This window comes from Thalia democratica, chromosome 5 (genome assembly GCF_965202585.1).
Source record: "Thalia democratica chromosome 5, ktThaDemo2.hap1.1, whole genome shotgun sequence".
NCBI lineage: Eukaryota > Metazoa > Chordata > Thaliacea > Salpida > Salpidae > Thalia > Thalia democratica.
The window spans coordinates 20849859-20873782 of NC_139169.1; the positions used below are offsets into that span (position 1 = coordinate 20849859).

The 23924-nt window shown below is 27.7% G+C and overlaps 3 protein-coding genes across 3 annotated transcripts; 1 reads left to right on the top strand and 2 right to left on the bottom strand.

The window, feature by feature from the left end:
* Positions 1-934: 934 nt before the first annotated feature.
* LOC145836332 (collagen alpha-1(XII) chain-like) lies at positions 935-2408 on the bottom strand. Its single transcript, XM_082944142.1, has 4 exons — positions 2341-2408; positions 1845-1993; positions 1349-1509; positions 935-1090 (listed from the first exon to the last, which is right to left on the bottom strand). The coding sequence occupies exons 1-4, from the start codon at positions 2406-2408 to the stop codon at positions 935-937; spliced, it is 534 nt and encodes a 177-aa protein (XP_082800268.1).
* Positions 2408-15213, bottom strand: LOC145836333 (P-selectin-like). The gene is made up of 32 exons (XM_082944143.1): positions 15208-15213; positions 14501-14599; positions 14035-14155; positions 13205-13312; positions 12883-12966; positions 12670-12768; positions 12358-12450; positions 11672-11770; positions 11341-11430; positions 10978-11076; positions 10711-10803; positions 10318-10416; positions 9513-9611; positions 9234-9326; positions 8904-9002; positions 8528-8620; positions 7986-8084; positions 7786-7878; positions 7454-7552; positions 6598-6690; positions 6102-6200; positions 5825-5917; positions 5430-5528; positions 5010-5102; positions 4682-4780; positions 4342-4434; positions 4084-4182; positions 3861-3953; positions 3569-3667; positions 3333-3425; positions 2805-2990; positions 2408-2448 (listed from the first exon to the last, which is right to left on the bottom strand). The coding sequence occupies exons 1-32, from the start codon at positions 15211-15213 to the stop codon at positions 2408-2410; spliced, it is 3045 nt and encodes a 1014-aa protein (XP_082800269.1).
* Positions 15214-17250: 2037 nt separating this feature from the next.
* LOC145836334 (E-selectin-like) lies at positions 17251-22327 on the top strand. Its single transcript, XM_082944144.1, has 14 exons — positions 17251-17308; positions 17585-17670; positions 17856-17954; positions 18359-18479; positions 18775-18882; positions 18994-19077; positions 19268-19366; positions 19493-19585; positions 19988-20179; positions 20418-20603; positions 20953-21064; positions 21237-21385; positions 21668-21828; positions 22166-22327. Exons 1-14 carry the CDS (start codon positions 17251-17253, stop codon positions 22325-22327), a joined length of 1710 nt encoding a protein of 569 aa, XP_082800270.1.
* The last annotated feature ends 1597 nt before the right edge of the window (positions 22328-23924 follow it).

Genomic DNA, 23924 nt, shown 5'->3' on the forward strand with positions numbered 1-23924 from the left:
GTAGTTAATGTTTTTTTAATACTCTTAAGCTGTAAATAAACAGTTGCTTATCTTAGTATGTTACTTCTTTTGTAGGTTTTATAAATGTAAATATTTTAGAATTAATAAATCAAACAAAAATAAGGATCAGTGTTTTCCTTATTTTTTTTAAGATATTGGTTTTTAAATAATTAAAAGTATTTTTACTACCATGTGTCAAGTATCACTCAAATAAAATAAAATAAATAAGCTTAACTGATCTGCTCTAGTATATAAATAAGAAAACTTTGATATTTATATATTGTTAAGCTAATTTTTTTAAATCATACTAATTGTATAAGTGTAAAGTTTAAGAACAGTAAACATTAAAACATTGTTGTGTTAAAAACTTTTAAGTTAAACGAAAAGTACTTAATTAAACTAAACCTATCTTTTTACACTAAAAGTAAAAAAAAACTTAAGGCTGTGCTTTTAAACCAACATCAAAACTTGTTAAAGGTTTTAGAATAAAAGTAATTTAGGTAAATAAAGTTGAATCCTTTTATATATTAGAGTTAAGGACGGAATTTAAAAAATATTTGGAATTCTGTAAACAACTATAATATAAAACATACAGTTTTATTGTTATTTTAGACGTAATTAACTGAGTTTGACTTGAAATTGACCTATTTTTTTTGGATGAGTATGTTTTATCTACTTCTGTGATTTATAACTTTATAGAAGTACCACGATTTTGCTCACAATACAAAAGTTTATTTACATCACGAACTATTTAAAAAAAATACAAGCACTGTACAATTTAGAAACAATTTTTGCAAACTTTAAACAAAAGCATATTTACAAATATACACACTACTGCTTAAAAAAAAAATCTGTTTACAAATCATTTCCAAGTTCAAAATTTATATACAATATCGATCTGTATCTAGATCTATTTACAACACTCGAACGCCACCTAGTTGCAATCGCACGAGTCTCTTACTATGTAGTCCCCAATTTGCTTAGCAACAGCTACGTAATCGCTGACGTCAGTCCATAAATTGTCTTCACTTCCGGTTATTGCCAGCAGCTCATTCTTCTTGGCTGCGTGCCCAGTTCCAACGGCGAATATCTGAGAAAAAAAAAGAGTCAGTTTTATGTTTCTTCTTTTATTAGAACTCTTTGTAAATGAATGCACTTTGTTTTCGAACTTAAAAGAGAAATCTTAGAGGATTTTAAACTTAGGGGAATAAAAACAGATAACTTATAGTGAGGATACGTCTCAAGAATAAGCATAACTAAACAACATGTAAATAAAGGTGAACATAAATCTTTTTATTACTTAGATTTTCTTAAGTATATCGAAATTTATAATATTATTCCGTCATACCTCAACGCCTGCATCCCTGAGGTGTTTGGCGGGAACATCAACGTCATCGTAACTTCTTCCGTCGGTCAACAGCAACACGACGTCTTTGGCGTGATCCCTGTTGAAACTCTTCTTCATCGACACTTCCTTCACGTACCTCAGCGCCCTTCCCGTCTTCGTGCCTGGTTGTGGTGAATTTATCTAATTTAGCTTCCTTACGAAGTCTAACTCAAAAAAACTGTTAAAGCTTAAAAATATAAAGTCATCAAAAAATTGTTTTTGAAAAAGTTGATAACAACGTAATGTATTTACAAGCGTTAGTTAAACTTAAATAGCAAACCTCTAATGTTTTAAAAATGATTAAAAAAATTCACTAATAAATATTTAAAAGTTCTTAAGTAGTTGCAATTTAGTTTATCATCCTAAAAACTTTGAAACTAGCATAGAAAAGTCAAAACTAAGTTTACGTAATCGATAGCGACAAGCAAAACATTTGTTAACTATTAAAACCACAAACCTCTGCCGTTGTACGGAATACTTGACAGAGCTTCATACACCTGATCATTGTTCTCGTTGCTGTTCAACAAAACCTGATTATCTTCATCTACATTCTCATTGAACCTCACTACGAACGCTTGAGTGTACTCCTTGTTGAGTGCGAATTGACTGTGAAAACAACAACAGTGTGCATGTTTTTGAAGTTAAAGTTTGCTTTTGTTAAAGTAGCCTTTGTTTTTCATATGAAAAGTTGACGAACAAGCAACTTCAAGTTTGTTTTCATATTTATAAAAATCTTGATAAGAAATTATTTTTTTACACTAAAACTAAAAAAAACACTTTATAATTTTAATTTATAACAGTAAAAGGGTTTTGAAAATCAAGTATCATTACTTTTTAGGTGATAAAAAGTAAGCTTGGTAAAAATAAAACGTTAGTAAAAATTTAATGTTTAATTAAACTAATAATTATAATAATTTAACACTTCAACTAACTTAAGAATCCCGTTAACAAACAGGACAATCTGGTCCCAGTTGTGTTGCCTGATGGATGATGAAGAGTCCAGAAGAATGAAGAAGTCCATTATTGAGTTGGGAGGGTGCGGTACTGAAAGTATTTTTTATCTTGAAGTTTATATAAAAAAAAATTAATTTGCTGTTTCTCATTTGCTATTTTTGGATAGCTAACGTTAACAGAACAATGTAAAGAGTGTTTAACACACATGTTTAAGCCGTTTTTGTAAATAAAACAAAGACTAGATGCTGTAAATGTTTCATGTGTCTTTTACTGAAAACTATGTCATATGATTTATTCTTGTTATGAATGCATTCAAACTCATATAATGCAACTCATATAATATTTTAAAGTTTCGTTGATGTTAGCGTAACAAAGTTTTTACTCCCGACTACTCCTAGTAAAGTATGCACAAAGACCCACAACCGCTAGCAACATAATTTTATTAGTAATATTTCAAACTCACGTCTGCAACACGGTGGCGGTGACGACCACTTTCCGTCCAGGGTGCAGTAGTTGTCCATCTTGTCGCCGGGGTTGGGGGTCTGGTGCGGGGATTCGCACTGGAAGCGGCACCTGGAGCTGAAGAAGTCTCCTCTCGTGCATTTCTTCACGACTCGCCTCAAGTTCCTCTGCTCCGGGCACACAACAGCTGCAATGGTAAACATTGTTAAAAATGTGTTGTTGATTTAACAATTTATTTTTGGAGTTAGGAGCTTTGTCACTGTTGCAAAGTTTGAACAAAGTTTTTAAGAGTTTTGTATTTCTGGTATGCAACTTATTATTTTAAGATAAAAATATCTATTTATCAGACTATTTTTTAAAATAGTTAAATGTAGAAAATTAAAGACTCAAATTTATTTAAGTCAATTTTAAAAAGTACAACATTTACTAGTTTTTGTGTTACAAGAAACTAAAAAGGTTCTTGAATCTCAACGCTTTTGTTAGCTAGTAACTAGACTATATTTTAAAAAAAGCTATACTACCAACTAACGTTTACAAAAAGGAACAGGATTGTTGAACTGTGGAAATTGTCTGCCTTCGACACTCGCGCAAATCGTTTCTTCGCTTCCTATCTGGATGTAACCTGTTTCAATTAAATAATTTTGCTTATTTTCCCTACTTAATAATATTTATAATCAATTTTCTTGTTTTCACTTCTTGATAACCTTTTCTTGTAAATCATTTGAGTTATTTAAAAAAGTGCAAATTGAAATGCTGGCAACTTACCAATATTGCATTCATACACGCATTGTACACCTTCCAATAAAACTTGACTTTTGCATTTAACTTTTCCGTTGAGAGGTCTCTTCGGTTTCTTACACAATGCTGTGTGAATTTTTAAAAGTTTAGTTGCAGATAAAGAAAGTTAGAAAAACTTATACTTTGAAATTAATTGAGTATTCCTTATTCAGTTTTAAAAGATTGATTTTACTTAAAAAACAAAATAAGAGTTTGTATTTTAACGGAATCAAACGATATTCATATTGTTAATATATATTTATTAGTTTATATAACTAACGTTTGCAAACGGGTATGTCATTATTAAATTGAATCTGATCTGAGCCTTGTTCAAAACCACATGTTGTTGCATCTTCGCCAACCAAATGATATCCTACAATGCAAAATATTTATGTGATTCGTACAAACTAATGACACTTATTTGGATTTCAGTTATAATAAACATAAACAGCTTATGTTTCATAATAAATACAGCATTTTGATGCTTCTTAACAAGCTCTAACCTTCATTACAAGTAGATTTACAAGAGACTCCTTCTAGAAACAAATTATTTTCACAAATTAGTTGTCCATTTTCTGGAGCTATTGGTGCTTCGCAGAGTGCTGTAAGAATGTATTTATTAATATTATTAAATTTTTGACCTAAAAATCTTTTAAAATATTTTTTGTAAAAAAGTTTTTGAGTCTACATTAAAGTCAAGCTTATAAACGTAAGTGAAAAATTGCATAATATAATAAAACACTGTATTCAAAAAAACTAACGTAGGCAAATTGGAACAGGATTATCAAAAGCAATATTTTCTTCATCATTTTGAAATCCACATGTTGTCATACACTCTCCCGATAAATGATATCCTGAATAGTTTCGATAATGTTTTAATTAAAAAAAAACTATTTAGTGTTAGTAAAAGTAACTTTTGTTTTAAATTAAATGTTTTTTGAAAAAAGTATACAGTGAACGACTTATGCATTAGACAAGTTATATGATAGTATCATTATATTTAGCTTAAAAAATACTAAACTCTTAAAAATGAAATAAAATTTATTCTAAAATTGGTCTCATAAAGCATTTATTATAAGTTAACAGTTTTAACAAGTTTACCTTCATTACAAGTAGATTTACAAGAAACTCCTTCTAATAGTAAATTATTTTCACAAACTATTTGTCCATTTTCTGGAGCTATTGGTGCTTCGCAAAGAGCTGTAGAAGTAAAAGTGTATTAAATAAAATTTTTTAATACCCATTTACTGTTTTATTTTGTGCAAAAATTGTACGGCGGCGTGAAATTTTCATTCATAGCTCTTCTTAAAGACCTTTTAGTGAATATAAAAAACTAAAATAACTTTTAATAAACTAAAAGGTTATTACATACTAAAATAGTAATAGGTGGTTACTAGTACGTAAAAATGATTAATGTTTTTCAACTTACGCAAGCAAATAGGTATTGGGTTGCTAAAAGCAATGTCAACTCTTTCGTTATAAAATCCACATGTTGTTTTGCTATCTCCCTCCAAATGGTATCCTTAAAAAAAAGTTTAAATAAGTTAAGAGGCTAAATAAAGTTATTGAGCTTTGCATTTTTAAAACAAAGCAATCTAGATTTTTAAAAGTCATGTTTTAATACTTAAATACTTAGTTCATAATACTGACGGACTTGATGAGAAAATAAATTTAAGTAAAATAAGTATTTTTTAAAATATTTAATATTTATAGCTTTCCATTTCACTTTTTTTTTTGTAGTTAATTATTACAGCAACTTTTTTGTTTCAATTATTAGCATACAACAAATATTTAAACTCTAATAGTTTTAATTGGTTAATATGTTAATATTTTTTATACTATCAGTCACCTTCATTACAAGAAGTTTTACAAGAGACTCCTTCTAATAATAAATTATCTTCACAAACTATTTGTCCATTTTCTGGAGCTATAGGTGCTTCGCAGAGTGCTGTAAAACAATGTTTATGAATCTTTTCATATAAATGTTTTAGTTGAAACTTGTGGTAAAAATTATAATAAGCGTTTTAAGCTAATAACTATTTCTATTTACAAGGAAGATATATAACAACACTTTACGTAATAAAATTTTTCTAAGTTGTTTGAAAGCACGAAAATAATTTTTGATAAATAATAAAAAAAAGTTCAACAAAACTTTAAAGCTTTGATACATAATCTGATACAAAACTTTTTTGTGATTGATATAAAAGTATTTCCAATTTTGCTTAAAAATAAAATAAAACTTACGCAAACAAACAGGTACTGGATTATCAAAAGCAATATTTTTGGATCCATAATAAAATCCACAAGTAGTTTCACAATCCCCTTGTAAGTGATAACCTAGAAAACATAAACAAACTTCTTTAGTAACGATTTTATAATATTTTTAGAGTAAAATATAAGTTTTACGAATTATTAACACCTTATTGAATACGTAGAGTTGTTAATAAAAAAGAAATTGTGAAACAGTTTGAGGTCTAAACGTCAATTTTAATTTGTTTTATACTTTTAAGTTGTAACTTACCTTCATTACAAATAGATTTACAAGAGACTCCTTTTAATAACAAGTTATTTTCACAAACTATTTGTCCATTTTCTGGAGCTACTAGTGCTTCGCAAAGTGCTGTAAAAAAAGTATAATAATTCACAAATATATTAAAGACAAAAGTAAGTATACTTCAATTGCCTGTTTAATCAAACGGCAGTTTAGTACGTAAATGTAATATTTATGAAAGGTTTAAAGTAATTTATTTTTGTTTTTAATATTTTGAGTAGTCTTTCAAGTCAGATTAAAATCCTGCTAAACCGACAAAGATATTTTTTACGAAAGTGAGTTGTTTGGGTTTTTTTTAATTAGTCAGTACGATACTAAAAAGTATAAATGCAATTGTTTATATGTTTTCAACACAAAATTTTCGTTTTATTTTTATTAAAGAAAGCTTAGTTTACTATATTGATGTTCGTTGTTTTACATTTTACAGCTATACTGATGTAGAAAAAATTAAAATTTAAAAACTTACGCAGGCAAACAGGAATTGGATTGTTAAAGTCAATTTTGTCTGCATCATTTTGAAATCCACAAGTGGTTTTACTATCTCCCTCCAAATGATACCCTGTAAGTTTAATTTATTCTTAATCATTTACACATACGTAAGAAAAATTAAAAACTTTGCTAATCAATTAGTTAAGTTCGTTTTACAACTGATAATGTTCTACCATAAAATCAATTTAACAAGAATAAAATCTACATAACAACGTATCTTTAAAACATAGCAGGTAGTTAAAACTAATCTAAAAATAAAGTTGATAAATATGAGCGACAGTCGGTTTATTTAAAAGTTTGTTTATTTTAAACAGCCAGTTAATTTTATTAGATTTTCTAAGTCGATGTTTTGCAAGTTATGAAAAAATCGTCGATTTGTGATCAGCATTTTGCTGATTTACCGTAAAATATAAGTTAAGATAAATGAAACACGTTTTTGGTTGGAATAACAGTTTAAGTAGCACATATGGCTTATTAGTATTTATAAAAATATTTTTTGCATTTGTGTCTATTTTTAAGTTAAAACAAAAACCGTTAATGTACATTGAGAGTTTTGAAGTGTTGTATCAAAAATAACGATCATTAAAAATAAAAAATGTACAACAACAAATCCTTATGACTCATAATTGGCTTGTAAAGTCGTAAAAAAATTATTTTTTTAAAGTTGTGTATATAATACAAACCAACAGCTAAAAACTTTAACCTAAATGATTTTTGTATAAAAACTTTCACATTAGTACACTATAACTTAAACGAGTTTGAAACAAAGTTTTGTACTTAAAATCATATTAAGGTTGTTGTTGAATAAAAATCACAAAAAGTACATTTATTACCTTCATTACAGCTAGATTTACAAGAGACTCCTTCTAATAACAAATTATCTTCACAAATTATTTGTCCATTTTCTGGTGCAACTGGTTTTACGCATAATGCTGTATAAAATAGATGAAAAATATTGTAAGCTGTATGAATATTAAAATATTTCTTTTGAAATAATTAAAGCAATATTATTTATGAGTAGAAAGCCTAAAAGTAGTTGTTTGTATATCAAGTTTAAATAAAGCTGATTAAATTCTGACACCTTACGTATTTCAAATGTCACATTTCATCTACCACAATGATAAATAAAACTTAAAATACTAAAACCAGTTAAGTGAAAACTAACGCAAGCAAATAGGTATTGGGTTGTTGAAAGCAATTTCTTCTCCATCATTATAAAATCCACAAGTGGTTTTACTGTCTCCCTCTAAAAAGTACCCTGAAAAACAAGCTTAATTAATTTTTTTACATTTAAAATATGCTTATAAATACATATGGTTTTATGACTTTTGTGGTTTTATAATTTTTTTTAATTACAATTCAAACCTTCATCACAAGTAGATTGGCAAGATACGCCTTCTAACAACAAGTTGTTCTCACAAACAGTATTTCCATTCTCAGGTGCTACCGGTGCGTTACACAATGCTGCGAAAAATATTTTAACTTTAATGAAATATACTTAAACACAAACTACTTTGCTGCCAAAAGTTTGATGAATTACAAAAACTCATTTAGCACTAACTACAACCTAGCTAGAATTTTTTTTTTATGTTATAAAAGAAATCACCGCAGAAAAAAAAATGGTATGATTATGCTGTGCTACTTTTATTGTAAATCTTATATCATTTATGTAAAAAGACTTATAACACTATTTATAAGTTTAAACTTATATAAAAACTACTATCAATTTTAAAGTTGTTAGTATAAGAGTAGTTACTAACTGGTTATAATGAGTTTAAGTTGCTAAATTGTTTGTGCCAGAGTTTTGTTTTTGTTACAACTTTGTATAATTTTTGAACTTCGTATACTTCTCATTTGTATACTGATAAGTTTAGTAAAAACTGTTGTATAAACAAATAATAACTTACGCAAGCAAATGGGAACTTCATCATCAAAGTTTATATTTTCTGCTTCGTTGTAAAATCCACAAGTGATCTTTTTTTTCCCTTTCAAATGATAACCTAATAAAAGATAAATTAAATTTTTCTGAAAGGGCAAATATAAGAATCTAAACTTATAAAATTTAAATTATAAAGTCATTGAAAACTACCATTGAAAAACAAAAGCGTGTTTAGAAACTCTCAAACCGTTTTTTTACCGTTTTTTTTTAGTTTTGAAAATATAAACTAGCGCTTATGAATGTTTTACGTGTAATTTAAATATGTGTAATCTATTTTAAGGATTTCACTTTTCAAACAAAGTAGGTGGTATGTGTTTTTTATACATTTTATGAAATCTACTTACCTTCATTACAAGTAGATTTACAAGAGACTCCTTCTAACAATAAATTGTCTTCACAAACTATTTTTCCGTTTTCTGGAGCTACGGGTGCTTTGCATAATGCTGTAAAATTTTATGCATAATAATAAATATAAATTGAATATTAAAAAAAAACTAATGTATAAAAATTAAATTATGTTAAAAAATAAAACTTTTTGTATAAATTTTACATCCAAGTTTAAACAGTAATATGCAAGTACTTAAGAGTGACTATCATACTAACCAAATATATTAAAATAACATATCCATAACAAATGCACAATATATAAGCTCACTCATTTCTAAACTACTTACGCAAGCAAACAGGTACTGGGTTATTAAAAGCAATATTTTCTGCAGCATTATAAAATCCACAAGTTGTTTCACAATCTCCTTGTAAATGATAACCTGGAAAAAAAAACTTTAACTCTTAAATAATTTATTTGAATATATTTAAAATGTTATACTTGAATACTATCTAAAAATAAATAGCTTTAAACTGGAAATATTTGAAAAAGATAAAAGTAGTTTTAAGTTTTTGTTTTAATATTCAAAAGCTGATCTAAAAACTTTATGTTTATCTTTTATACTTACCTTCATTACAAGTAGATTTACAAGAGACTCCTTCTAATAATAAATTATTTTCACAAACTATTTGTCCATTTTCTGGTGCTACTAGTGCTTCGCAGAGCGCTGTAAAAAGTATAATAGTTCACAAATACATTAGAATACATGAGTTTGCTTATTGAGACGTATAATAAATTAATTTTATTTATTAAACACAAAAATTCTAGAAAATTGATAAATAGTAAAATGTTAAACAAATAATTTTCTTAAACTTTTTAGCCAAAGATGCTTTAAAATTAGGTATAAAAATTTTCAGAATTTAGCTTTCAAAATAATTTTTACAAAAAGTTTTTCATTTTTTTAGCTAAACTATTATAAAAAGTACAACACGAACAAACCACTTTACAATTACTTATACTTAATTAAACGGTTTTATACAGTTACTATTTTTAACGTAATCAATAATAAAACTAACGCAAACAAATAGGTACTGGGTTATTAAAATCAATACTTTCGTTATCATTAAAAAATCCACATGTTGTTACATCTTTTCCTTCTAAGTGATATCCTAAAAATAAGTTTTAGTATATGATTTGTTCTAATTTATCAAAAAAGTTTCTAAAGTCTTTGAAGAAATTGAAAAATAAATATTTTAATTGTTAAAAAATATCAATACTATAGTATAAATAAGAAAATAAATGTCTTAATTATAAAAATCTAAAACTTTAACTATTGCATGGTATATGTAGAACAAAGTACAAAACGATTCGATCTGATTGAAAAACAATACATAAATCATAAGCTGTTTCAATAATAATTGCCTCAAAAATACCTTCATTACAAGTAGATTTGCAAGATACTCCTTCTAATAATAATTTATTTTCACAAATTATTTGTCCATTTTCTGGAGCTACTGGTACTTTGCATAATGCTGTAAATAGTATTGTAAAAAATTATTATACTGTTTATTGAACGATAAAAAAGCGTTAAAAAAGTTTGGTCTAAGGACCTGGTGAACAAATAAACTTTTCGGTTATCTTGCCTCTTAATAAAAAATATTATAATAAGAGGCAAGACTAATCAAATTAATTGGTTCAAAGTACAATGTTTTTTTTTAAAGAATTATTAGAAATGTTTATAACAACATGTTAACATTCCAGACAACGATATCATGTAAACTGTTCTACACTAGACTTCTACATTATATTAGAAAAAAAATACTCACGCAAACACACAGGTACTGCATTATCAAAAGCAATATTTTTGGCTCCGTTATAAAATCCACAGGTAGTTTCACAATCCCCTTCCATATGATAGCCTAATAGTTGTGGAAAGTTTGAAATATTACAATTAAATATTTATAAGTTTAACTTTAGTTTAAAATTTTATTGTTTCTAAATGTTGTAATTATTTAATGTGGATTTTTAATCAAAGGTAAACATTTACAATTTGTTTTGTTAGTTTATAGATCTTGAAAATGTTCAAAGTTCACCTTCATTACAAGTAGATTTACAAGAGACTCCTTCTAATAATAAATTATCTTCACAAACTATTTGACCATTTTCTGGAGCTACTGGTTCTTTGCAGAGTGCTACAGAAACAAATAGGTGTTTTAGTAAGATGATTTAAACTTTTAGAAAGCAACAAAAAAATTTACTTGTAAGACAACAACTAAACTTTTGTTATCTTATGTTTTTTAATTCTCATTTGTAACAATAAAAGTGAGCTTTTCAGAATCTAGTTATTGCTCTAATAATTCAATTTATAAATTAAAATAATACAAGTTTATATGTTTTACTCACAAACTTAAATTTAAAAAAAAATCTACGTGTAAGACTCATTGTTGAAAACTAACGCAAGCAAATAGGTATATCCTTGTCGAATTTAACTTTGTCATCTCCACAACTACTGCAAGTTGTTTTGTTTTCGCCAGATAAGTAGTACCCTTAAAAAGTTACATTTTCTTAAATTATTATCGTAATTATATCAAATTAACAACAGCAGATAACTAAGAACAAAAACTATACTAAGTTCTTTAATTTCTAGTTATCTTAGTTCTACTATACAAATTCATTTTGCAGACTAAGGGAATTTGAAAGTTTATACGAATAAATTTTATTTAATTTTCTAGGTATGTAAAGAAATATAATAGTTAAGAGAAATACGTTTTTTTTTGATATACTCACCTTCATTACAAGTAGATTTACAAGAAACTCCTTCTAACAGCAAGTTATTTTCACAAATTATTTTTCCGTTTTCCGGTGCTACTGGTTTTTCGCATAGTGCTGTAGAAATACTATTTGTTGAAAAACCAAATTTATATAATCGTTATTTAAAGTTTAATGATTCGTAAAATTAAAAATGATAGATTAAAAACAGTAGTTATTAAGTTTTCATACTCGCAAAAGTCAACCTAAATAAACAACTTAATTGAAACTACTCAAAAACTGAATTTTAAAAATAAGATAACAACTTCATGTTTACAAAAGGGTTGATCACACCAATTGATTATCAGACAACAAGCTTCGGTAGACTGAGACCGGTTTCGTCCTCAATAGGACTCATTAGTCAGTCACAACCGAAAAACTTGCAATCTTCAATCTACAAACGGTTTATCATGCTTTCGCATGAAGCAACCGTTTGCTAGTATTGATCAGTGATTTCAGCATAGTCTTTTGCCGTGCAACGTTAAATACATTGTCCACTAGGCAAGACATCTGGTACGCTCGTAATAAATACAATCAACAATTGAGCTTGTCTCACAGCATACGAAAGTCCAGGCTTCTGCTCTGCAGACTTTCGCCGGTGTTTTTGTTGACAACAACTTCATGTGTACTTTTAATCGTAAAACACAAGAAAAAAAGATACTCACGTAAGCAAACGGGCGTGGGGTTGTTAAATTTTGGGTCAGCAGCCTCGTTACAAAACTCACAGGTCGTTACATTATGACCGTCAAGGTGGTATCCTGGTGTTTGTATGTAAAAATTAATAATTATATCAAAGAGTGTTATATTACGAGCATTTATTGATCTGAGTTCATAAACTATTTTTTTCAGTCATTTACAAGTAAAAAATTAGACTTAAATACAGCTTAAACTTTAAGTTTTAAGTTAGAACTATAATTTAAAAATGGGCATGTGCACATCAGTATCATTGTATGACAAAACGTTGTTGGCGTGGTAACCTTGGTTGCAAGTGTGGACGCAAGAAGTTCCCCTTTTCAGGTCATCAGATTCACATTTTGTTTCCCCGTTTTCAGGAGCTACAGGTGGCTGGCATCTCTCTGAAAATATAAATTATGTTGTTTTTTTATTCTTACAAAAAACTGACTTTTTTTTGCAGCCGTAACATACAAAAACAACTGAAGTTTAAACAGCTTATAAAGCTTACTACTTACTTTCCTCACAAACAGGGTGTTCAAATTCTGATCCAAGATTTTTGATATTACAAACATTCATGTTCGGTCCAACTAAATTGTATTCTGAAAAAGAGGTATAAATTATTTATACGCGTTTACTATTTTTAGTTTATACAGCTTGTTTTTTTCTCAAATTTTAGGTAATTTAGGTACTTTTAGAACTTAATTATTTGTTTTATTGATACTCGCATAAGACATAAATAGTTCTTTATAACATTTCAAATGTTTTTAGAGTATGTGTTTTTATGAACAAAGATAAGTTGACAAAATCGTTTATGTCCACATTTATAAAAATACTAACGTTCTTTGCAAGTGTAGTAGCAGGTCACTTCAATATCAGTTGTTTGACAGTACACAAATCCATTTTCCAAATGTTCTTTCAGACCACAGCTTTCCGGGTTTATTGGGTCTGTTTCGTGTAAATTGATAAGTTTCTTATGGTATTTTTTATTAAAAATTTTTAGTCACAAAAATTTAGTTGTGAGTTTATCAAACTAAGAAAATATATTTACAAATTAAGTGTAGTGGAAAAAATAAACTTTATACTTTTCGCTTAAAACTTTAGTTTAGGTATAAGAATGTTTTAGACTAAATCATATACATACTTCACAGTAGCTAAACTCTATTTTGAAAGTTTATTATTTGCAATTATATTAAACTAAGTTTAAATAGATTTTGTTTGTCCGATTTTATTTTGAATTAAGATATAGTTTAATAAAATTTAAACAATAAAAGTTTTCAAATACTTGAAACACTTCTCTATGATGAATGTAAAAGTTACAAAAAACGCTGGTCATTATTTCAAATAACTATTTTATACTTTAGACGTTTTCTCAGAATGTGTATATTGTATATAATTCGAAATTAAACTTTTAAAAGTTGAAATTATTATTGAATGTTAAACTATTAACAAGACTTGAGCGTGAAATAAAACCGGCAACGTTTAAAGCGAACAAAGAGTTAAATTCTTTCAAATTTATTCTCTTTTGATACGCAACTTATCGGTATTTATAATACAATTGTGTAAAGAATCTTAAAAAACTTTGCAATTTATCAGTTTTCTCATTCATATAGTTTTAGAAATAAATCACTATTTTTAACTAAACCCTTTTTTAAATAAACTTAACCAACCGTACTCCTGAAGACAGGATGTTTCCTCGTTACCATTACAGCCATCGAAACCACAGCAGCACCTGCAAACAGAACCTCCCTTCTTGTTACACTGGGTCGGATCCCATGCGGGTCGTGGATTCTAAAGTTGTACAATTAAATAATTATAAGTTATACTGGTGTAGGAGCTGTGCTACGTTGGTAACATTAACTGTAAACTTTGTTATCTCAGTTGTTTCCTTATGTAATGGAATAAAGCTTAAGAAATGATGAAAGTATTTTTCATAAATAATGACTGGAGAAGTTGCTTTTGCACTACTATACATACACTCTTAAACGTAATTAGAGTTGAAAAGTTATTAAACGAGTGCTATATTTAAGATTGCTAAAATCAAAAAAATACAAGCTTTTAAAACTAAACTCCATTACTCCACAAAAAATATAACCTAAGTAAAAGCATTTTATACTTTTATCGTATCGAACTGACCTGAATAGCGTTATTTTCACAAGCTCTGTCTTGCTTGCACCTCCTAGTGATCGATTTTCTGCCTCCGTCGTACAATCGTGTCTCAGAAAAACAACTTTCCTGTAAAAATTGTTTTTTTAGCAAGTTGAGTGCAATAGCAGTTAATTACTATTTCAGCATTTATAACTCAATAAATTTAGTAAACATGCAACAACTTTAAACCTGGCTAGATTGACACCGCTGTAATTTTCCTTTTTGTTTACACTCTTTATCACTGGCAGCATTAGTACATTCCCAACAATGTAAAGCTAAAAAGATAACCAAAAATAACTAAAAGAAACAAATACAGTAAAGTGTTATCATCAGTGTAAAAACTTAAATGCATTTGAAAGTTTTCTAGCAATGTAATTTTAAAATAAAATTTTATCAATGATGTAACAGTAGTTTCAATTTTTAAGCTTAATATCATTTGCTTTCATAAAAAATATTTTAAAATAAGTTTAACTCAATTAAAATCTTTCTTGATTAAAAAAACAGATTTTACCTAAATATACAAACAATAAATAGTTGTTTTATCTACAATTTACCAAAAATAAAATACACCAAAAAATATTAGTTTCTAACATCGTTTATAGAAAAAGCACTTTAAAAAATAACAATAATTAGTACTCTGTACCTTGGATAGCTGGTAGGTAGACGTATACAATAAGTCCTAAAACTAGTAAAACTTTCATGTTGTTATCAAATAATCTATCTGTAAACAAAAGTGTAAGCAGTTCTAATTTTATCTGTTGAATTATTTTTTTTATACTTACACAAGAATAGTTAGGTTTTAAACTTATTTACTTATTCAAAATATATAGCATAAAAATAAAAATAAATTAAAAATAAAATTTACATTTTTCTTTTATAACTAGACTACAAAGTAATAAACAGTGGTAATAAGTTGTTTACATTAAAAAGAAAATTGTATTAATACAAACAACATACAATTAAGAGTTTGCTTTACTTAACACTGCAATCTTTTTGATTTTACCCTTTCGTTTAAATTAATTTTATAAGATAAATTACAGGTTCTATAAACATAGAAAAGATTTGCTGCCATTTTTAATATTTAAATTCTATAAATTTTATTTATTTAAAATTCAGTTTAGACATTTTTATACTTATCTATGTACTTCTTTATTCAGATCTTACGCACTATGTCTTTGTTTTTCGCAAGTCAAATGCTTATCTAGCTATTTATTTTTGTTAATTTGTTTCAAGATCACACTATACACAGTTTTCGAATGATAATCATACTTAGTTTTAGCTTTAAGTTTATATACTTAACATTCTTTACAACAAACACTTTCAATTATATACAAAATTGCTTCTTCTTTGATACTTCCTAAATTTAAAGCTATGTGTCTTATTAAACATCTATCTTAACTTTGACTAAGTTTTTAAAACTTTAGTGTTTCTAAACGAGCAACTTAACTTCTTACTTTTGTTTACATTACTCTACAGGAGTTGTATACATAATGAATGGTATTGGTTGAAGCAAACTGTTTATATAGATGAAAGTTACGCTAGATATAGATGTACTAGCATATGACCAAACTTGTGCTTGCCGTTTGTTTTAACAGTGCTTACTTCTAATATTAGATAAAACGTGCACTTTAAATATAATGTGTAAGTATATTTGTAATCATTTTGTTTATGTTTAAGAAATAACTGTCATTGTTTATGTGATCACATAAAACATTTAACTTTCCTAAAAGAGTTTGTAACAGTACTGCTTCTAAAGGAACAAGTTAAGTTGGTATGCCCCATATAACAAATTTTTTTAAAACTTGCTAACAGCACGGTAATCTACATGCTAGCATGGTTGCTGCAAACGTTTCTATAATTAATCTAAACGTGCAACTTATATTTATTTTCAACGCAAACCTCACAGTTAAACACATTGCATGTTGCAATTAGCACTTTAGTTCTTCCTTACACGCAACAAATTCAAATTCATGCCGCTTAATTGCTTTGAATAGACAGAAACTGATGACTTTGAAAGATCATTAGCATCACAAGATGAAGGGAGCGGCTATACTTAGACGCAAGGAAGTATATAAGCTGAGTTTTGTTTTAACAGGTTAGTATGAATTTGTACTAGCAATACAACGTTAGCAGCAATGTAACTTGTAAGAACTTTTGCAAAAAATGTTAATAATTAAATTAATAAGTGGTAAATTTTAAAATATCTAGTTATATTAGTAATTGCTTATTTTTTAAGAGCAATTTGAATTTTTAAAACGATAAATTATTAAAACTACATTCTTATTTTAATAGAAGTATTTAGTAATTTTTCAGTCGTAAAAATATTATAAACTTTTACAATCAATAAGAACTATATTTGGTTTTTGTATCTTTAAAAAAGTTTGAAACTAATGCATATATATTTAATAGTAACTCATGTTAGAACTAGCTTTAAGTTTTTTTAGTACAAAGTATTAGTAAAGTAGTTTGCTATCATGAAAAAACTTACTAAAATAAATAATTTAATCTTCTAAACTAAATAACTTAAACTTTAGATTTAAAAGCGTTTAAATCAAAAACAATATATGAAATTTAACTTGTATTATATCTAAAAGAAATAACTTTTTTAATATTTCTTATAAATTTTATAGGAACATAAAAAAATCATTATTAGTTATAAAACACTCTAATTTTTAGCTAGAAAAAACAAAAGCAAGTTTATTTACAGATACATATAATTTATATTTATCTGATAGAAAATGAAGTATTTACAAACAGTTGTTTTAGTTCTTGCTGTTGCAGTTCCTATTATACAAGGTTTGTTTAAAAAAAATTTATCTATTTAGTATAAGTAGTTTTGTTTAACGTAACAGTTTTTAAGCATTGTTCAAAGAAAAAACAAGTAACTTATTTTTAGCATTAAAAAAGTTCTAGACGAATAGAATCTATAAACTCTACATAACAAAACAGAATTTATAAAGAAAATATGTTTTCGGTTTTCAAAACGACTACTTTAATTTCGCTTATTAGTAGTTAAAGTTTTATATTGTTTATTTTAAAAATATTAAAAGTATAATATAATTTTATTTATAGCTTTACACTGTTGGGAATGTAGGAATGTTGCTAATGACAAGGAATGTCAGTTGAAAGGAAAATTGACCAGGTGCAGGGCTAATGAGGTATTAAAATATATTTATATTGTTGAAGTAAAAAACTTACTTAATTCAGTAAATATTTTATCGAAATTGAAACTTTATACTTAAATGTACTATAACGTTTAGGTGCAACAGTAAAATTTATGTTAAGAACACAACATTTTTTTTATTATATGTAATAGCTTGTACTGACTAAACAATTTTTACAGGAAAGTTGTTTTTCTGAGACACGCTTGTACCAAGACGGAAGAAAATCGATCACTAGGAGGTGTAAGCAAGATCTGGCCTGTCACAACAACGAAGTACAGGTAAAAATGGTTTTTTACTTCTATCAAAAAAAAATATCATTGCAATTAAAGTTTAAAAATTTAAAAATATCTAAAAGCTTATACTGTCTAGCTAGCAGTTAGTTTTGTTTCAATTCAGTCATTATACTTTTTCAACAATTTCGAATTTCATAAGCTTCTAAGAAAACAAGTTAAACCGTCGTTGCATTCAGCCTTAAAAAAGTTTATCAAAAATACAGTTGTTGTTACCAACGTAAATCAGCATCTATTTCAGCATAATTTTTAATTTTTACTTATTTGTTCACCAACTTACACTTTTAGAACCTTAAGACTGTTTTAAACAACTCTTAACTACTTGAGTTTCTAAGAAATTAAAATAAGTAGATCAGTATATATATTTTTTATTTAACAATATACACCTGCAGAACCCGCGCCCCGCATGGGATCCAACCCAGTGTAACAAGAAGGGAGGTTCTGTCTGCAGGTGTTGCTGCCCTTTTGACGGGTGCAACGGTAGAGAAGAAACCGCATGCCTGCAACAACAGGGTTAGTTAAAAGAATTTTTTTTTCAGAAGTTTTAACCGTTTAAATAAATTTGTTCTGTTTATGCTTGTTGTAAAAAGTCATGATGAGGTTTTAACAAACACGCATGTAATATATTTTCATCAGTACAAACTATGAAAAAAAAATAGTGAACAAGAAATGCTTTACTTAAAACATTTTTTCAGACAAGCGTTTAGCTAATAAAACTTATAGTTCGAACAATTTAAGAATTTCTTATTCATCTGAATATTAAACTTTTCAATACAAGTTTTAGTCAAAGTGTCATATCACTAAACAGATCCATTGAGTCCTGAGAACTGCGGACTTCCTGAAAAACTTCAGAACGGATTCGTGTTCTGTCAGACTTCTGACACCAAAGTCACTTGCTACTACAGCTGCAGAGATCGTAAGTATAGTTTTAAATTTTATTTGTTGATTTTAGTTTTTATTAAAGAAATTGAGTAAATTTATTATTTATTATTTCATTTATCTTAATACTGAATTTTTTTTATCAAAGAATTCGATCTGATCGGCAACAATATCAACATCTGTACTGCTGAAAATAAAGGAACAAATTTCGATATTCCATACTGCAGAGAAAGTAAGTAAATTTTTTGGTTTTGAAAGTTGAAAATGTATAATGTTTATTGGTCAAAAGTCTAGAACTTATTATTTGTACTATTTCTTATCAAAAAGTTATAAGTATTATTTAAAAAAAAATAATCTAAAATTAAATGTGACTTTGATGAAACTAAACATAAACTGAGCTAAGTTTTAAATAATTTTCACAGAGAGATGCGACGCCCCTAAAGCGCCAACTAACGGTTACGTGCAATGCGAGTCAGATGACTTGAAGAAGGGAGTTTCTTGTTATTCCGGCTGTAACGAAGGTAAGTTGCATTAAGTTTTTAAAATACTAATGTAAGTAAAATTTATTTTACATGTTTACAACTATAGTACACATTTGAAATTTTATTATATCAAATTAGGTTTGTAAAACTGACACATTTTAACAGGATACCATCTGGACGGCATCAAGAAAGCGACTTGTGTCTTCGAAGACGGAGCATCCGATCCCACCTTCAACAACCCACCTCCCGTGTGCCAGCGTGAGTGTTTTCCTATAGAAAATATTATATATATTTTTAATTTAATAGGTTTTATTACACTAGTAGAAAAAAAAACATTTACTTGTACATGGTAGTAAAATTATAAATCGAAAGCTCATTAAACTGTAAAAGTGTATTGATAGTTTTAGCTCGTAGTTCTTTACTGGCGTCTGTAAGAAAAGCTTTTTGAAACTTCAAAATTGATATTAAACTGCGAAACATTGGATAAAAATTTTACTAAAACTTAAAACAAAGAGGATTAAAACATGTCTACAAAAATTTATACAAAAATAAGTCTGAACTAATGAAAACTGTTATTATACCAAACAAAACGTTTTCAAACACTTGTAAAATGCTACTAACAAATTACAATATAAAATTTCACAAACTCTCACCGAACAGCGCTCTGCAAGGCTCCTGCCGCACCAGCGAACGGGCAAGTGTACTGCAAGAAGAGCTTGTTGTTGGAGGGAGTGTCGTGCCATTCGGATTGCAACGTGGGTTACATTCTTGTTGGTGACGCTGACACCGTCTGCTCTGCCGTCGATGGAAAGGAGTTCCCCGAGTTCAACAACCCCCCTCCACACTGCGCCCGTTAGTTGAGTGTTTAAAAAATATAACTAGTTTATAGTACATTGTTCTAATTCTTTATTAACAACGTTTACATGTAAAATATTTCTGTAGATTAAACTTTTTACCATATATAAAGGAAATTTTCTTCTTTCTCAACTTTTTTTAAACTAACTACATACCTTATCGAAGCAGGAGGTTTAATAACTTAACTTATAAAAAACCTGGTATAAACCTATAAACGCAAAAACAATCAAAACAGCAATCGTGTGTCCGGAACAAACAAATTTGAGGAGGGTGGTGAAGAATTGCACGAACGGCAACTTCTTCGGGTCCAGGTGCCAGTTCACGTGTGAGGCCGACCACCAGACCCCCAAACCCGGCAGTGACATGGACAATTACTGCACCTTGGACGGACAATGGTCGTCACCTCCACCGTGCTGTAGGGGTTAATTTTGTGAAGAATTTTGTGACAAATTAAAAAATTATTACGACTAATAACTAGTTAAACTCTATTAAAAGTTTAGCAACTAATAATTTTACTTTCGAAATTAGTACTAGAGTTTCATTAGTTACAGTCAATTTTTAGCTTTTAGTTTTATAATGTTTGACAGAGACTAAAAAAAATAGTAATACTTCTAAAGATGCTACATACAGCAACTATTAAAATTCTAAAGCATTTGAAAAACCTAAAAACATTTTATAAATTAAATGATAACAAATATTTGTTGAGTAGCATTCAATCAACTAATTAATATATTTCTTGGTTGTCTTCTGGTAAAACTAATACTTTACAGTTCCCTACCCACCCCATTCAATCATTGACCTGTTTATTGTTTTGGATTCATCATCTTCAATCAGGCAGCACAATTGGAATAAAATTATTCAATTCGTCAATGGAATACTCAAGTTAGTAAATTTAAAAAAATAAAATTGTTGTATCCAAAAATATTTTAGACAAACTATATCTAAAAGTCAAGGTATTAGTGCGCAAGTAAAAACGTTCAATAGATATCTTAACTTGTCTTAATCATTTAATAACATTTGTTTTTTCAAAAATATAATTCAAATATTTTTTCAGTCAATTTAAGCTGAATACTGACTTCACCCAAGCATTTGTGATGAGGTACAATGAAGTTGTTGATAAGAAACACCAACTTGTATTGAACAACAACGAGAACAATGAGCAAGCTCTCGATGCTTTGAAAACTATTCCTTACAATGGAAAAGGTCTGTTTGTGCTGTTGAATGAAACTTTATTAAATTAAACCAACTTCGTGTTTGTTAAGCGTAAACAGTTATTATGAAAACTCAATATTAAACTATTGTCTTCCGTATACGTAGTGGAACATAGGTAAATAAAAAAAAAGTTTATTTTTTATACCTTTACTTTAACTGTTTAAATTCAAAATTTTTAATGATTTTAAAAAATGTCAAAACTTAAACCTCTTACCTTAAATTTAACACAAGTACTACACGATTTCTATAAAACCATCAAACATGCACTCACAGGTACAAAGACCGGCAAGGCGCTGACGTACGTGAGAGAAGTGCTCATCAAGAAGCAGGAGAACAGGGAGAACATTCAGGATGTGGTGCTTCTGATCACCGATGGTAACGCCTACGATCAGGTTGAGGGACCCGCCAAAAAATTGAGGGACAGCGGTGTTGAGGTAGGACATTTATATAGTGTTACGTGTAAAAATATAATAACATTTTTGAAAACTCTATAAAAATGCATAACACTTTTTAAAATCAAACTCATATTTAGTTTTCATTTTAAAACTTAATCAATAAGTATACAAAGTTTATTGAATGCATACAAGGGTATTTTAATATAAAAAGTTTAAGTTTTTTATGACAACCAAGTTTACATTTAAAAATTTCAACTTAGTTTTTAAATGATGTTTCAAAAAACCTTTAATCATAAAAGAGTCACCACTGTTTTAATAACCAAACATATTCTTTAAGTAAATAAAATTTTAAATTTATTAATGAAAACATCCACAGGTGTTCGCCATTGGAATCGGTGACCAGCTCAAGTACGATCAACTGCTCTCAATAACCGGAAGCAGTGAGAAATTGTGGGCTAACGTGGCCAATTTCGACTCACTTCCGCCGGAAACTGCCAGGAAAATCGGATGCTACGTCGCTGAAAACTCCTGCAACTAAACTGCATGTTGATGACGTCATGGTGTTTTTATAGCTTTTCGCTTTTGAAAACTCACTTGGCTTTTTTAATTTACCAGTCTACAGTTGTATAGACCTTATTTTTACTACTGCATTTATATCAACAGTTTATTGTATTTTTCAAAACTTATATCTGAATACTTGTAGCTTTTACTTCATATATATACGTATAACCTGTTATTTTTTCGTGTAAATAAACTTCACTCATTGCATAAATAATGCTTTTTATTTCGAAACTTAAAAAAGATTTTACTCTATTTTTTTTTCTCAAAATTTAAATAACAGTAAATTAAGTAATTTAAAAAAAGTTTAAATTATAAGTTTATGTAAAAAGTTTATACAGAGTTCAAAAACAGTATATAAAAAATAATCTTTAAAACTTTTTATTTGTCTTACTTAGTATTACCTATAAAAATAAGTCCAAGACACTAAGCTTTTTAAAAAAACGATTATACAAAAAATAACCAAGATATGTCAAAACGTTTTTAGTACAAATACAGGTTAGCTTAAATTGCATAAACGATAACTTTCTTAATTAAAGTTCTTTAAAACTATAGTGAGTTATGCTTTAAGACTCTTTGAAATTCAAACTTTCAAAGAAAGTAATTTATAAAAAAAACAACATTGAATACTTTGAAATATATACTAATGCAAAAAGTAGAAAATAAAGTACATTCTATATTCTATAATATATTATTTTTCAAATAACTGGCTTACTTAAAAATTTACTTGTAGAACATAATTAAATTGTATTTTGTATTCTATAACTTATTAGTATGAAACATTTATTAGCTAATCAATTGTACTTGTATGGTAAGAACCAAGAAAACTTTTTGATTACTTTACTATAAAAAGTTGTTACAGTTGCATAAAACAGTTTAGAAAAACTAAAGTTGTGTATTTTTTGATCTAAAAACATTATACAAAATAAATTATGAATAAAAGACTTTTTGACTTAAAATTACTTAACTAAAAATGAGTCGCTGTACTATCTACAAAAGAATTTCGAAAAATTTTTACTAAAAATTTTCTACGAACTTAAACAATAGAAAGTTTTAAGCACTTTTTTACTTTATTTATCCACAGTTTGAAATAAGGATACTACTGAAACTGTTAAATAGAAGGAATTTAAAAAACCATAATTCATGCTTAAACGTTTTATTATTGTTTTGCTTAAAGGATTACTTAATTGTAAATAAAAGTGAACATAAGTTTTCAAATGTAGAAGTTTATTAAACTAAAGTTCGAAATTTTTTTGGAATCGAATTCAATTCAAAAAACAAGAACTATAATAAACGAAAAAATTAAAAACTACAAAGCATTTAAGTATAAGATAAGTAGGTTGATTACAGACTTTGTATGTTTAAATAATAAAACTACTAAACTTTGAACAACAAATTTACTTAAAAAGACAATTAACTTACAGTAAAGATTGTGGTAAATTTTTTTTTGAAAAGTCTAATAACTTAAAACTATAGTCCATGCATACAAGTTTAAGAGAATTTAATTAACCTTATTAAGTTTTTAGGTTTGCTTATGGTGTAACTCTTTTTTATTAGTTATGTTGGTTTCGACAAAA

What these genes read in the sequence shown, in the direction of transcription:
- LOC145836333 (XM_082944143.1), bottom strand. An exon ending in CAAATCTACTTGTAATGAAG is followed by an intron (nt 9,612 to 10,317) that starts GTATTTTTGAGG and finishes TACTTTTTACAG; the next exon opens with CGCTCTGCGAAGCACTAGTA. An exon ending in TAAATCTAGCTGTAATGAAG is followed by an intron (nt 6,691 to 7,453) that starts GTAATAAATGTA and finishes TTAAACTTACAG; the next exon opens with GGTATCATTTGGAGGGAGAT.
- LOC145836332 (XM_082944142.1), bottom strand. Translation starts at nt 2,408, where the DNA reads ATGGACTTCTTCATTCTTCTGGACTCTTCATCATCCATCAGGCAACAC. An exon ending in AACTGGGACCAGATTGTCCT is followed by an intron (nt 1,994 to 2,340) that starts GTTTGTTAACGG and finishes TTGTTTTCACAG; the next exon opens with TCAATTCGCACTCAACAAGG. An exon ending in TCAGGGATGCAGGCGTTGAG is followed by an intron (nt 1,091 to 1,348) that starts GTATGACGGAAT and finishes TTTTTTTCTCAG; the next exon opens with ATATTCGCCGTTGGAACTGG.
- LOC145836334 (XM_082944144.1), top strand. Translation starts at nt 17,251, where the DNA reads ATGAAGTATTTACAAACAGTTGTTTTAGTTCTTGCTGTTGCAGTTCCT. An exon ending in CCCACCTCCCGTGTGCCAGC is followed by an intron (nt 19,586 to 19,987) that starts GTGAGTGTTTTC and finishes CTCACCGAACAG; the next exon opens with CGCTCTGCAAGGCTCCTGCC. An exon ending in CCCCCCTCCACACTGCGCCC is followed by an intron (nt 20,180 to 20,417) that starts GTTAGTTGAGTG and finishes CAATCAAAACAG; the next exon opens with CAATCGTGTGTCCGGAACAA.